The sequence below is a fragment of the Bufo gargarizans genome, chromosome 1, assembly GCF_014858855.1.
Source record: "Bufo gargarizans isolate SCDJY-AF-19 chromosome 1, ASM1485885v1, whole genome shotgun sequence".
Classification (NCBI taxonomy): Eukaryota; Metazoa; Chordata; class Amphibia; order Anura; family Bufonidae; genus Bufo; species Bufo gargarizans.
Genome location: NC_058080.1, coordinates 73,666,762 through 73,683,521, shown reverse-complemented (window position 1 = coordinate 73,683,521; position 16,760 = coordinate 73,666,762). Strand labels below are relative to the sequence as shown.

Genomic DNA, 16,760 nt, shown 5'->3' with positions numbered 1-16,760 from the left:
CCGAGCCACAGGCCTAACACTGAAGCCCGACAAGTGTAATATAGGGATTTCTGAGGTGCAATATCTGGGACATAGAGTGGGATGTGGGAAGCAGAGGCCGGAGCCTGCAAAAATTGAGGCCGTCCTAAACTGGCCGGTTCCAAGAACCAAGGCCCAGGCACTTGCATTTTTAGGGACAGCCGGGTACTATAACAAGTTTGTACCCCACTATAGTGACATAGCCAAGCCACTGATGGACCCGACCAAAAAGAATCTCCCTAGACAGGACCTGTGGAACCCGGAGTGCAAAACAGCGTTTCATCAGCTAAAAACTGCCCTAACACAAGCTCCCATACTGGTAGGACCCGATCCTAACAAACACTTTGTCGTACATACAGACGCCTCCATGTTCAGACTCAGAGCTGTACTAAGTCAAGTTAGCGACGACAGGAAAGAGAACCCGGTGGTGTAACTCAGCCGCAAGTTGTTACCCCATGAAGTTTTATATGCAGCCGTGGAAAAAGAGTGTTTGGCATTAGTCTGGGCCTTAAAGAAATTGCACCCCTACATGTATGGACGTTCTTTTACCGTCATGACGAACCACAATCTCTTGATATGGTTAAACCCAGTGGCGGGAGAGAACGGACGATTTCTATGGTGGAGCCAAGCTCTGCAACCATACAATTTCTCCTTACAATATCGGCAAGGGCCTCAAAACGGAAATGCGGATGGGTTGTCTCGGCAGATGGACCTGGAACCCAAAGAATATTTTCCCAACATCCTCGAGTTGACCTGGTGAGGGTCCCACTGTGGCTGTTGGACTGTTTCCAAAGGGGGAGTAGTGTAATGGTCCTCTGTCCTGCCCCTTTCAAGCCCTCATTTACAGTACATGGCCAATTAGAGGGAGTTTTACAAGGGACCAATAAGGAGTGGTTGTTTAGGGGAGGTGTTCAAACTGTTGAATATAACAGTATGTTGTGCACATTTAATAAAGAGATTTCCCGTTTGAACTCACATACAGCCTGCCTGGTGTTTGTTCTGAAAGAATAAAGACAACACATAGCTGTCGTTCGGGTCCGGATCACCGACGACTGAACAATCAGACCTTATAGTCTGAAAATTGGGGAGTGTCGGGAGAGTGGAGCAGAACGAGTCGAGACTTGTTACAGCCCCTATACGCTTTCACCAGAAATAACTGCAACAGTGAACTGAGAATATATTTTTCTTGTTGGACTGAAAGAGGCCACTATATGCTTTCACCAGAATTAACTGCAGAAATGCACTGAATATATTTTTCTTGTTGTACTGAAATACGACCCTATATGTTTTGACCAGAAAAAAACATAAATAGTGAAGTGCTTATATATTTTTCATTTTTTACTGTAACACGCCTATGTGAAGCTATACACTTCAACAAAAATAACTGCAGAAGTGAACTGAGAATATATTTTTCTTGTTGGATAGAAATAGGCCACTATACGCTTTGACCAGAAAAAAGAGTGAAGTACGTATATATTTTTCTTGTAGTGCTGAAATACACCCCTATACGCTTTTAACAGAAATAACGGCAACAGTGCAGTGCGTATATATTTATCTTTTTTTACTGTAATACGCCCCCATGCGCTTTCAACAGAAATAACTGCAGAAGTGAACTGAGAATATATTTTTCTTGTTGGACTGAAATAGGCCACTGTGCGCTTTGACCAGAAAAAAGAATGAAGTACGTATATATTTTTCTTGTAGTGCTGAAATACACCCCTTTACGCTTTTAACAGATATAACGGGAACAGTGCAGTGCGTATATTTTTTTCTTTTTTTCTTACTGAAATACGCCCCTATACGCTTTCACCAGAAATAACTACAGAAGTGAAATGCGGATATAATTTTCTTGTAGTACTGATATAAGGTACTAAAGATATTAAGATATAAGCCACTAAGGCTAGGTCTACACGATGCCATATGTCGCGCAACATTTTGTTGCACCAATGTCGCGCAACAATTTTTATAATGATTATCTATGGTGTCGCTGTGCGACACCATAGACTATCATTATAAAAATTGTCACGTGACATTGGTGCGACATCAATGTCGCGCGACACATGTTGCAGTGTAGTTGTGCCCTATCTTTCGCGCGACACATGTTGTCGTGTAGACCTAGCCTAAAGGCTTTTCAACATAGCACTTGCAGCCCCATAACAAATAGCTGGAATGACAGAGCTGTTTAATGGCTATTTGGATCCCCAAATAATCTTTCCCTGCACTTGTAAATCGCTTCCCTATGAATGTCCCTAGCTCCTTCTGAGGTCTCTCCCTGCACTAAGATGCTGTGAAATGATTCCTCCCTATCCTTTCCGTGCACTTATAAATAGTTTTTTCTGTCTTTTTTCCCACAATCAGGTTTTTCCAATTGCTGTCCCTAGCGCCTTCTCACGTCTGTCCCTGCACTCTGAACGCTGGAAAATGTCTGACTCTCAGATGGCTGCTGTATTTATAGGGCTGTGACATCATAGGGCTAGCTGGCTGCTGATTGGCTGTATGCATGCATGTCAATCTGGGTGATTCCACCTTCCCAGAGTTCCTTCCCGCCTGTCCTCAGTCCTCACACGTGTAGCCGCCATTTTAGGAAAAATGTGATTAGAATTTTTCCTGAAATTCTAAACGAATTCCAGTTCGTCAGCTTTGATACACTCATCTCTAACTATAACAAGACCTCCCACATGCAGCCCCTCCTACTTTCAGCTGTTCTACCACTAAACACTGGGCACAACATAGCATTCACTAGTGTGTGTTTTAATTTATTTTACCTTAGGTGCTTTGGAGGGTAGTTATCATAAGGGTAATATCTGAAGTCAGTTTTTCTTGACTCTGTATTTAAAAATAAATGTAAAATCCCAGTCATAAATCTTGAGTGAAACTCATTAACATAGCTAACCACAACCACTTTCCCATCCATTTTTCAAAACTGGAGTGAGTGGTGTAAAAATTCAAAAAGCAACAAAAATTTTGCACAAATGATATAAAAAAAAGTGGCAAAGGCCCTATTTTACAACTTTTTGAAGACAGAGTTCTGAAGTTCATTACATTATGAATTCCCTCCTTTGTCTTTTTGGCTATAGTATGCCAGAATACAACTTTGTTTCATATATGTCCTGGAAAAATTCACTCATATTGCAGTTTATTTCCTCCATAGGATGAAGAAAGTTACGAGTTTATTGATGGTGGAGAATTACACTTTAGTACCATGCATTTTTCACAATACAAAGGCACATCGGAATATGCTGGTAAATATCTGAATAAGCCGTCTATAATTATTTATTTCTAGAATTTTATTATATATATTTTTTTTATATTTTAGATATACTCAGGCAGGAATTTAGCATTTTTGTCTTGTCTTTAGGACACATAAGGAAACAGAATGTCTTCTACAAAAAGTAAAGAGAAAGAGATTTAAAGGGTTTTTTTATCAGCAGGAAAATGGTTATTAACCTGACTGACATTAGTGATATACTAATGTCAGCTGAACATAACTATATTAGTGCCATCTAACTGCATGCAGCCGTTATTGAGAAAAAATAACTTTTATAATATGCAAATGAGCCTCTAGGTGCTGGGGGGCGTTAATCCTGCTCCTACAGGCTCCGTTTTCCCACCTCTGGCCACGCCCTGCTACACTTGATTGACAGGGCCAGGCAGCGTGGGTCTCCGCTTGCCAGCCCTGTCTCCTGTGGAAGTCTCGCGCCTGCGCTGTCCCATTCAGTATTCTGTGCAGGCGCATTAAGTGAAGGACGCTTGCCGGCTGCCGGCTTCACTCACTGCGCCTACGCCGAATACTGAATGGGATGGCACAGGGGCAAGATTTCCACAGGAGACAGGGCCGGTAAGCGGTGACCAACGGTGCCTGGCCCTGTCAATCAAGTGTAGCGGGCACGGCCAGAGGTGGGAGAACGGAGCCTCTAAGAGCAGGATCAACGCGCCCCCCCCCCCCTGCACGTGGAGGCTCATTTGCATATTGTGAAAGTTTTTTTTTTTTCCTCAATAACTGCAGCACGCAGTGAGATGGCACTAATATAGTTATGTTCAGCTGACATTATCACATCACTAATGTCAGCCAGGTTAATACCCATTTTCCTGCTGACAGAAACCCTTTAAAGCTCTTTTGTTTCATGTAGAATCGATTCTGTCGCAGCTGTGGATGGGGGAAACCCTCAGCCGTGCGGTACCCGTAGATGTTTGGTCGCTGCTTGGCCAGGACCACAGGATCAGGGAGCAGGTCACCTCCTAAAGCCTCCCTAATCTGACCCTAACTCCTAGCGGCATGAGCCGACCTTAAAGGTAGGAGGACTCATGCCCTGGAACCTCGGGTCCCTACTAACCCTCCGCAGGTCCCTAAGCTAGGAGCTGGGTAGACTACCTGTTCCTCCTGGACATGGAGGAACAGGAGCCTAGAATGGCCAAGCTGTAAATAAGGGGAAACCAATACAACTTATGGCAGTAGCAGGCACGTGGAAACTACAAACTCACCTACCTGCCACAGACACACAGCCTGGAACCCATGTAAAAGTGCTGTTGTCCACAACAACAGAAATGACAACAGCACACACCATACATCACACGGGAAACCAGGAAACCATAAGGTGCAATAAACAAGCAACCACATACACATAAACATCACATCAGACAAGGTAACATTTTATGACCAGAAGGGAGGCCCCCACTGGCAGTTGGTATTAGAGACCAGGGGGGGCGCCTCCAGCTTACTACAAGGCTGGAGTACCCCTCAGACATCAGGTCTCAACTGCGGCTTTAAAGCCCACATAGCCAAACCCACACTCAGACACACCCAGTGCACACACACTAGGAAGGAAGTTAACCCTTCACACACCAGGGAAGGGAAGACAGCAACTTAAAGGGGAATACACACAATAACCCCCGTGCACACCAGACAAGGGAAGTGCACACAAACACACGTTGCCAAGGGCAACCGCACGCATACCTGTTGTCCGCGGCAACCGCACTTGAGGCAAACAACTAAGTGCCCCCATCTGCGGTTGACACAACACCAAACCACGGGCAACTGCATGCAGCTCCCAAGGAGTCACGACCGTGACCAAGGGTCATGACAGATTCATACCCAAATCAAATTTGTTGGCCGATTCCGTCGAATCGAACAAAATTTATTTTAGGAAATTCAATTATCTCTAAAACGCATACATAAACATACACGACACAAGATTTTTCAGCTGGGACATTCAACCTCTGTGGTCTGCATGTGGCCATAGTACACCAGTCTGGCACCAGTGATCTAGATTATAATTTGTTGTACTAGAGTTACTTTTATTAATATAGCTACTGCTACTTTGTCCTCTCTGAAATCGCAGACATTAGATGACGATTCACTTTAATTAGCTTCTAGCTCATTTGGCTAACAGCTATTCCTCCCAACTCCACCATAGTCCAGATTGATCTCTCACAGGAACAAAAAATTGAGCACGTTTATGGGGTCGTTCACACGAACATGTGATGCCCGTTTCTGTATTGCGGACCGCATTTGTGGATCCCCAATACACGGGCACCGTTCCGTGGCCATTCTGCATCATTTCAATGGGTCCGCAAATCTGGAGACGCGGAACGGTGCGGAACGGAACACTACGGAAGCACAATGGAATGCTTTCTGAGGTTCCATTCCGTGCTTCCGCACCGCAAAGAAATTGCTCTATCCTTTTGAGGAACAGAAGGATCGCGGACCCATCCAAGTGAATGGGTCTACGATGCCCATGCGCCTGCCCCACGGAAGGTGCCCGTGCACTGCGGACCGCAATTTGAGGTTCACAGAACGGGCTTCACACGTTCGTGTGAACGAGCCCTAAACCTAACATGTCCGATCCTTCTTTCCCCAGTAGATAGATACATATATATATTTGTATTTCACCAGTAATACACGGCAAACTGGGCTGTAAAATATCTCACTGCACCACTGAACGGCAATTAGGCCCAAATGTTTTTCTATTTAAGCACAAAAGACTTTTCAACAGATAAGTGCAACGATAAAAGGGGAATATATCGGCAAACTGGGCTGTAAAATATCTCACTGCACCACTGAGCGGCAAAGATATTTTTCCTTTTCCCACTAATACATGCAAAAAAGGGCTTTAAAACAGATAACTGCACCATTGGGCGTCAACGATATATTTCCTTTTTCCACTAATGCAAGCAAATAAGGGCTTTAAAACAGATAACTACACCACTGAGTGGCAAATATATATATTTTTTGCCACTAATACACGACAAAAAGGGCTGTAATTTTCGCACTTCACCACACAACGGCTAATAAGCCCTTTTTCAAACTAATACAAGCCATAAAATGCTTTTGAACATATAACTGCACCGCACAAGGGCAAATAAAACGTAGAAATATTTCCATGTAATAAACCCTGTTAATGCCTGTATCAAACAGTCACAGTCCCTCAGGTGTCTAATGTCAGGAGATCAAGGAGACTGGCTGAGCGTGGAGGAATCTAACAGCCTCCTTGATTTCTCTTGATTCAGTGTTGATAGGGTTAATGACCACTTCCCTTGTCTCAGCTGTTGCTCAGTGGTCATCACTTCTACCCTTTATAGTCTGACCCCACCCTTCTGACTATGCGGTAGATTGCTTCATTTGGTTTTGGAAAGAGCTGGAGTGTGGTTCTCCCTGAGTTCCTGCTGATCCTTCTACAACAAAAGCTTAGTGTCTCGCTTGTTTGTATTTTGTCTTTTCCCCTTGGTTGTGGTTACTACGGCCTCAGGGAGATGCTTGTTCCTTCATCTTGGAAGGAACAGGTTGTCTCAGCCCTGCCAATATCTTTAGGGCTCCTCAGGGTCTCCAGGGCTTCCAGGTTCCTGTGTGTGGGCATTTTTACCTTCAAGGGGTGCCCATATGGTTAGGAGTCAGAGCCAGGAGTAGGGTTCTTTAGGTGGTGACCCTTTCCCTTCCATTGTAACAGAAACTGCAGCACTCTCCAGCCTTGGTCTTTTCAAACTTTTATTCACCAGTACAAAAAATGCGATGTTTCGATCTGTGTGATCTTTCTCAAGCAAGATTGAGAAAGATCACACAGATCGAAACGTCGCATTTTTTGTACTGGTGAATAAAAGTTTGAAAAGACCAAGGCTGGAGAGTGCTGCAGTTTCTGTTACAATTGCATCTGAATTTGGAAAGTACAAGACTGGCTTCTGACACAGCGGGCACCACCACAGTAAGGAACAACATTAATTTTTTGTATTGCTGCTACATTTTTCTTTTTCCTTTCCCTTCCATAGCGTTGAGGCCTAGTGGCTTTTCCCTTCCCCTCTGGTTGTCAGTGTGGTGTTTACTCCTTTACCTCATCCGTGACATAAACAACACTTGCACCCTAATAAGAACGGTTTGATGCAATTACAGAGCTGAATAATGGCAATTTGGGTGCCCAGTCAGTGCAGCAAGGTGTAATCAGATTATTCCTATTACCCAGGCTGTCATCTCCCCGAATGAACCCTGTTCAACAGAAATGCTGTGGAATGATTCCTCCCTATGCTTTCCCTACACTTGTAAATCATTTTTTAGCACAATGAAATTTTTTCTATCACTGTCCCTAGTGCCACCTGCAGACGTCTCTCCCTGCACTAAGTACACTGGTAAATGGCAGAAAGATGGCTGCCGTATTTATAGGGCTGTAACATCACAGGGCTGGCTGGCTGCTGATTGGCTGCATGCATGGCATTGTGGGTGATCCCACCTTCCCAGAGTTCCTTTGCCCATGTCCTCACAAGTGCAGCAGCCATTTTAGGAAAAATTTGATTCGTTACCACGAAATGTGAGGAAATTCGCGTTCTGTGCGAACCAAATTTTTCCTGAAATTCGTAACGAATTCCACTTTGTCAGCTTCAATTCGCTCCTCTCTAGAGGAGATATATGGAGGTGCAGCACTGTGGAGAGCTTTGTGGGTGAGGGTGAGAAGTTTGAACTGTATTCTGTGGTGGATGGGCAACCAGTGAAGTGACTGGCACAGACTAGTAGCATCAGTATAGCGGTTGGATGGATAGATGAGCCTGGCTGCAACATTTAGGACAAATGTGGCCGGTAAACAGTGGGTATGTTGCACAGGAGTTATGATAGTGCTGCAGACCTAAATTGTAAATATCAAGTTTATTTGGGTTAGTAGATGGGGGAAAGACAAGAAGTTCAGTTTTTGAGAGGTTCAGTTTTAGATACAGAGAGGACATAATGTTAGAGACAGCTGCCAGACAATTACTGGTGTTTTGAAGTAAAAGGTTAAAAAATTGTAGTTAGGTGAGTGATGACATTTGGGGAGAGGGACTGGAGGAGGTGTTGTGGAAAAGGATCACTGATAGATAGATAGATAGATAGATAGATGTGAAATAGATAGATATGAGATAGATATTAAATAGATAATTGATAGATAGATAGATAGATAGATAGGAGATAGATATAAGATAGATAGATAGATAGATAGATAGAGCCCACCAGGTATCCAGGCCGCATTACTAAAACTTTACAATGTTGTGCTGAGTGCCGGCTACTTTCCCCAGACCTGGAACCAGGGCAAGCAGGCTTCATGGCAAACCATGCACCACAGACCACATCTACACCCTGCAGAGCCTCATCAAGATCCATGTCCACAATACAAAGCATGGACAGATCTATGCCTGCTTTGTGGACTTTAAGAAGGACTTTTATTCAGTGTGGCACCCAGGCCTATTCCTGAAACTGATTGAAAGCGGAATAGGAGGAAAAACATATGATGTCATCAGAAGTTCCTACACCGAGAACAGATGCAGCGTGAAAATAAATAGGAGGAGAACGGCTTATTTCTGGCAGAGCCGAGGAGTGAGACAGGGCTGCAGCCTCAGTCCAACCCTGTTTAGCATCTATATCAATGAGCTGGCGGTGGCTCTGGAGTCCTCCTCAGCACCTGGTTTTACCCTCCATGACACCAAGGTGAAATTTCTACTTTATGTAAATGATCTTCTGCTACTATCACCAACTGAGAAAGGTCTCCAAGATAACCTGAAAATCCTGGAGAAGTTCAGCAACACGTGGGCACTGCCAATCAATCCAAAGAAAACCAACATCATGATATTCCAGAAAAGAAACAAGAAAGCAGCCGGGCGTCCTCCCTTCCTGCTAAACAACTGTCCACTTTCAGAAACTGACAGCTACACCTACCTGGGCCTAAAAATCAGCCAATCAGGGAGTTTTAAGAAAGCCATGGAAACACTGAAAGACAAAGCGAGCAAAACCTTCTATGCCATCAGAAGGCGTCTGTATCATCTTAAGGCACCAGTGACCGTCTGGCTTAAAATCCTTGATACCATCATTGCCCCAATCCTCCTGTATGGCTGCGAAGTCTGGGGCCTAGACACATACCCAGACTGGGCAAAGTGGGACTCTGGGCCAACAGAACTTTTCCACCTAGAATTCTGCAAACGCCTTCTCCAGGTCCACAGGAGCACCTCAAACAGCACCTGTCGAGCAGAACTGGGCAGATTTCCACTCTACTTTGCTGTTCAGAAGCGGGTGCTATCATTCAGAGCCCATCTGCATAGCAGAAGTCCCAGCTCCTACCATCACAAAGCCTTGCTACACCAAGAAGCCCCAGAAAAACAAAGCACCCTGCAGCAAGTCACCCAAACCCAGTGTGCACAAGCCACCAAACAATACAGCATGGCAAAGGGGGAATCCAGAGAACGATACACAAGGGCAAAGAGGAGTATATTAACATATGACATATGACATCACAAAACCTGACAGTATACCAGAGCCTGCAGAGGGAGTACAAACTGGCCCCATATCTGGAGAAACTCCCCAATCCAGGAGACCGACATATTCTGAGCCGATACAGACTGAGCGCCCACAGCCTGCTCATTGAATCCGGGCATCACCGACAGAGGTACAAGCCCAGGGAGAGCAGACTGTGCCAGCAGTGTGACAAGTAGGCCGTGGAGGATGAGGCTCATTTCCTGCTGCGGTGCCCCAAATACTCAGCAGTGAGGGATTTTCACTTCAGGAGACTGTCTGATCTCTGCCCAGACTTCACCTCCATGAAGGATGAAGAGAGACTCTCCATACTGCTGGGGGAAGAGGAGAACACAGCAGCCATAGCAGCACAATATATTACTGCCTGCCATAGACTAAGAGGAGCCTGATATACCATGGACACCCCACCCTGGATGTGTCCCCATCCCCCAAACTTACCCTATACCCCCACCCTGGACGTGTCCCCATTCCTCAATCCTACCCAATTATTTCCCACTTGCTTTGGCAATGCTAAAATGTATTTAGTCCTGACAATAAAGCTTATTTGATTAGATTGTATTGATTTGATTAGATAGATATTAGATGGATAGATAGATAGATAGATAGAATAGATTACACTCACTTAGCCGATCCTCAGCTACTGCAGTTCTGACGGAGTCAGAGGCGTGGCCTAATATGAAAAAAACTACTGTAATGCACGCCGCACATATTGTCCCTCTTTGCGATTTTCAAAAGTTGGGAGGTATGAAAAGAGATAGATAGATATGAGATAAACAAATGCCACCAATGTCTAATAGGTCTGTGTTCCACCTCTGGGACCCGCACCTTTCTCTAGAACGGAGCCCGCAAAGTGAAGGAGAGTGAATTGCGCATTTGTGGCCTCCCTCCATTCATTTCTATGTGCTTGCTGAAAATAGGCAAGCAGTGCACTCGGCTCTTTTCGGAAGTCCTATGTAAATGAGTGGGAAGCGCATTGCATATGCGTGGCCAACGCTCCATTCACATCTATGGGGCTTACGGAAATAGCTGAGCCAGTGCTCGTCTATTTTCGGCAGTCCTATGGAAATTAATGGTGCATCTCCATGCAAGCGCAATACGCTCTCCTTCAATTTGCAGGCTCCATTCTAGAGATAGGTGCCTGTCCCAAAGGTGGAACCTGCACCTATCAGACATTGGGGGCATATTCTAGCGATATGCCACCAATGCTTGAGATGAACCAACCCTTTTAATATATTTAATACTCTTGGGAAATGTCCATTATTGTTTGTATTTCAGATAAAAGGTGTTTCCAGACAGAAATAAATGACCAGCCTTCTAACAACCTGCAGCTAAGTCCCACTGTCCATCATGTATCCAGAAGTACATTTGCAGCAAGACCACAGGTAACAAAGACACCCATATTATTTCATGTATTAAAAGGTTAGCACTGCTTTCTTTCCAGAAACAGCGCCACTCCTGGATTGTGTCTGACATTGCATCTTGGTTCAAATGAAGTGTTACTGGGATGCAATATTTGACTCAAGGTGTGGACAGGTGTGGTTCTGTTTTTGGAAGAAAGAAGCCATGTTTTTCTCATCCTGTACAACATCCATTGCTTATCATTATGATTGGCTATCAATGATGAATAAAAGTCTGCCCATCAGCAGAATGAATTTAAAGGGTCACTTCCACCAGAAGGAACTTAATATTTTTTAACTCAATATTCAAGGAAGACTATTTATTTATTTATTTTTGGGCTGTAATATTCCATTGAAAATGTGATACATATATGGTCCTTCTGTACCAGGCAGTCCGATTGATAAGACCAATATAGATATATGGTTGTGTTCAAAATAATAGCAGTGTTTAAAAAAAGTGAACAAAGCTCAAAATCCTTCTAATAGCTTCTATTTCCATACACAAAAATGCATTGGAAACACTACACATTCTATTCCAAATCAAAACATGAAGAAAAATATATCAAATTTGTGTTGTTCCTCTAAAAAAAAAATTGAAGAAAAGTGAATATTAGACAGTTTTTTACAAACTCAAACATTAAATATATAAATATGTTTGAAAATTTTGCTTTCCTTTGAATGATTGGACTACATTCCACAGTTCTTCTCTATTTCTTGGTTTTGCCTAAGAAACTGCATTTTTGAGGTCACCCCACAAGTTTTCTATTGGATTAAGATTCGGGGATTGGGCTGACCGCTCCATAACGTCAATCTTGTTGGTCTGGAACCAAGATGTTGCACATTTCCTGGTGTGTTTGGAGTCGTTGTCTTGTTGGAACATTCATTTCAAGGGCTTGTCCTCTTCAGCATAAGGCAGCATGACCTCTTCAAGTATTCTGATGTATTCAAACTGATCCACTCAACAGTGGGACTTTGTGGGGGCTTCTTGCAGACAGCTTGGCTTCACATAGGCGTCTTCTAATTGTAACAGTACTCACAGGTAACTTTAGACCTTCTTTGATCTTCCTGGAGCTGGTTGCTGGCTGAGTTCTTGCCATTTTGGCTGTTCTTCAGTATCCATTTGAATGGTAGTTTTTTCGCTTTCTTCCACGTCTTGGTTTTGGTTGCCATTTTAAAGCATTTGCGATCATTTTAGCTGAGCAGCCTATCATTTTCTGCACTTCTTTATATGAAAATAAATAGATAAGCAGGCACACTCTGATTTGGGTCAGTCTATTAATTTATTTATATATCTGATGTTTGTTAGAATGTATATTGTATTAAAATAATATAGCAATATAATATAGTAATGTGTAAAAATGTAGTAAGAAAGAAGAAGTGTATTCTGCTATATGTCCTTTAAATCGATAATAGAGGGGATAGTAGTGAAATGTAGGAATAGGTGGATCACCACAAAATGGTTACCAGCTGGTAATTAAAAAAGTTGCGCTAAAATATAATGTGCTACTAAAAATTTTATGAAAAAATGAAGAACGCTTGTCTTTTCATAAAATAATAGCCTCGAGGTGGAGGGTAAATGGAGGGTAAAATAGTGTGCTTTTATCTTTGTTTCTTCATATATAGGATAGTCTTTTATAAGGTAATATTTACTGGATAGGATATAAATAATACATCCTATGTCTCCTTTTATGTAATCACTGCTGTTAAATGAAGGATAAATGATGCGCCTTGTAAGTATATATCGCTGTCAGTCGATTTTCATAAGGCAGCAGGCATGTACATCATAAATTATATGTAGCAATATAACGTAATACTTATTGTGTTGAGCTGTGGGAAGAAGGGATGCTCTGTGGCTGAGTGCGGCGTCCCGCACTGTCACTGGCTGCAGAGGTCACTTACCCTTCACACGGCGCTGTTTTATTCGGTCCTCTGGTAGTGATCGGCTATTTCTGAGCGGCTATCTCGAATCCTTTATATGTTTTCCCCTTTCCAATCAACTTTTCAATCAAGGTACGCTGTTCTTCTGAACAATGTCTAGAACGGCCCATTTTCTTCAGCATTTTAGAGAGAAATGCACTGTAACCAGCATGTACAACAATTGCTGCCTTCCGTCCTTAAATAAGAGCAATAATTGCCACCTGTTTTCAATAAGTGATTGAATTACAGAGAATCAGCAGCATGCATGTCATGGCTGTTGGGTCTGTTGGATTTCTTTTACTTACTACACCTGCTAGTAAATTATTTGCCAAATAGAAATATCACTTATACCAAAAACAGCGATTGATCAGGTTAGTGATGTCTGTTCTGCTATTATTTTAAACACAACTGTATAACCTATTGTCAGTTTACTGTTGCTGTCAGTGGAAGATATTATCTGCAAGATAATCCTCATCAGACGACAGTATGACAGATCTAATGTTGAAGAAGAAAATGTTTGACTTCAGTTTCACAGTAAAAAAAAATGTTTTCAATTTTTGTTAATAGGCACAAAGACATCATTTTAAGGAATCAAGATCAGTCAGAGGTATTAAACCATTCTTAATTTTTCTATCTGTGCTACAGTATATATCAGAGAAAAAAGAAAGATAACAGCAGCACTTCCTGCAAAGCCAGGGGCAATTCCCGCAAAGGTTCCTGGACGTGGAACGATGAATTAAAGCAGAAAAGTGAAGGCAGCACTCCGGTCTTCAAGTGACAAAGTGGATTTTTTATTACACCCAACAGCAATGCAGCATTTCAGCTCTCTCAATGGAGCCTTAGTCAAGCTAGTGAACATAGTGCTCCCAACTTATTTAAATAAGGCTAAGTACATAAGTGTTCCATAATTGATAAAATCGTAAATAAATAAACATGATTACATTGTGAAAAACTGGATTATAAATGTTATTCGAATTCCATAAAATTACATAAAATCCAGTATTATGATCCAGTGACTGTGATTATAATGAGCAATTCCACCATATCCATGATTATGTACCAAATTCATAATTGCATCCCATCAAGGATGCAATTATACTACCCCCCCTCTTTATCCTTTGGAGCTAACACTCCTATTAGGGGACTGATGTAGGGGTCTGTAGACGAAGGGACCGGGGAGGACTGACCCTTATGGTGTCCCTCTCCCTCGTTCCGCATGGGGACACTTGTTCTGGTGTGCCTATGTAGAGCATCCATGGACCTCGCACCATCCCTTATTTAAGCCAGTGCATAATCAGGGATGTAGTGGTTGGGGATTGGAGACAGTAACATGCCCCCTTCCCCTTATCACAATGGGGTTGACACTTGGGGCAGTGCCCTGTTACAAACATTCCCAACTCCATTTAGTAGCCCGCTACACTCATCACCATGGTTACTATACACCACCACGATAGCCTGTTCCATCAGTCATGCGCTGTTTGACTTACTACACAGGATGTGACATGCTAGGTGTGGGGAAATACCCTTTTACGCAGGGCGCATGCGCGGGATATGCTGTACTCTCGCGTCAGCGGGATGTATACTGGCGCGTGCGCGCTGTTCATCATGGGACGCTAAATTTTTTCAGCACATGGATGGAATTATAATGGGGGTTTGTCTTCATTTTAATTAACTTACAATATATGCACAGGTGCATTTATTGTTTAATCATGCCTCGATGGGATGCAATTATGAATTTTGTACATAATCATTGAATTGCTCATTATAATCACAGTCACTGGATGATAATACTGGCTTCTATGTAATTTGAATAACATTTATAATCCAGTTTTTCACAATGTAATCATGTTTATTTATTTATGATCAATTACGGAACACTTATGTACTTAGCCTTATTTAAATACGTTGGGAGCACTATGTTCACTCGCTTGACAAAGGCTCCATTGAGAGAGCTGAAATGCTGCATTGCTGTTGGGTGTAATGAAAACATCCTCTTTGTCACTTGAAGACCGGAGTGCTGCCTTCACTTTTCTGCTTTTGTGCTCTATATCAGTTATTACCCATTTTAAAGGGGTAAACCCATCAGGGACATTGATGGAATATCGCTAGAATATGCCATCATTGCCAGATAGGAGCAGGTCCCACCTCTGGGACTTGCTCCTACCTCTAGAGCGGGGCCCCTGAAGTGAATAGAGAGCAGCTGTGCATGCGCCGTCACCCTCCATTCACTGCTATGAGAGTTCACAAAACAGCTGAGTGAAGGCTCCACTATTTCCAGCAGTCCCATAGTGGCAAATGGAGAGGTGGCGGTTTTAAGGTTTCCATCTTTGTGAGTAACATTTTGTATGTTTTCCAGACCAAAGAATGTTAAGCGTGACAAATTTCAAAGATACGACTCCATCACAACGATTTATGCCCATTAACTCCTGTGAGCAGAATGTAAGTATGTAATAAAGCAATCCAGTAAAGGGAAAGTTTAAAGCTACGGACACCTTTGGGGCAATTCTTTATGATTGCATTTTACTCATTTTGGGCTACAAATTTTTTCTCAGTTGTTTTTTTTTTAACAACTAGCAGAAGGACCTGGCTTCTCTCAGGTATATTTAATCTATTGCATTTAATGTTTGTGTGTGTCGTTAAGAGATGTCAACACTATCTAACTATAAGTGGCACCTACAGCACCCTGCCCCAAAAACAGTGACCTTCACAACCCCCCACCTCTTAACACTGACCCCCCCCCCCCACGCTAAAGCCCACCCATCAGAGCCGGTGATGTCACCAGGCTCACTGCTGGGAGGAAGCCTCTGCCTAGCAGTGTATAATTGTAAATAAAAAAGCCCTAACCCTGCACGATCCTGCGCAAGGCAAGGGAGAGCATCGGAGCATGAAATGTCTGGGTTAAATTCTGGATATGTTCCTTTAAATAAGTGTTTATGAGGTCAGAAGATCAGAGATAAGAGCTACACATGAGCTATAAAATGACAGGATTAAAAGAAGACAGACTTGCAAACAAACTGGTTTTTAACTCTTGTATCTAAAAAAAAAAAAGGCTGAACATTTTTAATTAATACTAAATATTTTTTTTTATTTTGAACCCAAAATGAGTAAAATGCAATCATAAGAAAGGCTCCCAAAAGTGTACATAGCCTTTCAGGTGACCACACACATTAGATAGTTGGTTACTGGCTGAAAATCAGTTGAACAATCATCTGGTGAAAGATCGTAGACATGGCCATACACATTTTAATCCATATTGGCCATTACAGTTGTTCAAATTGACCATACACATTCAATGAAACCGAGCAATGGATAAAAGATCTTTCTGGGAATGTTCTTTCAAAGAAAGATCTGTTTTCTGAGAAAAATTTCAAATGAGTCTGATTTCTTTTCAGACAATAATGGTCTGCCAGTAGTTGGCTACAACAATCGTTCCTTCATCATATTTAGAGTAATATATGTTATCTAGCTCTGATTTGCAGTGGACTGGGGAGCCATCATCTTTAACCCTTAAAACACCTTGCGATTTTCCATTTTTGCGTTTTCGTTTTTCACTCCCTGCCTTCACAGAGTCCTAACTTTTTTTTTACTTTTCTATTCACATAGCCTTATGAGTATACAGTTGCATACAATGCAGTGGGAAGCAGGGACAAAAATTCCAAATAGGGTGGAAT

General features: G+C 42.6%; 1 protein-coding gene across 1 annotated transcript in view; it reads left to right on the top strand.

The window, feature by feature from the left end:
- The window catches only part of LOC122924602 (cytokine-dependent hematopoietic cell linker-like), a 143,688-nt gene that overhangs the window by 67,046 nt on the left and 59,882 nt on the right, over window positions 1-16,760 (top strand). The window contains exons 4-7 of the mRNA XM_044275864.1: window positions 3,170-3,260; window positions 11,051-11,157; window positions 13,657-13,696; window positions 15,446-15,528. Coding sequence (XP_044131799.1) covers window positions 3,170-3,260; window positions 11,051-11,157; window positions 13,657-13,696; window positions 15,446-15,528 — 321 coding nt within the window. The remainder of the gene's footprint in view (window positions 1-3,169; window positions 3,261-11,050; window positions 11,158-13,656; window positions 13,697-15,445; window positions 15,529-16,760) is intronic.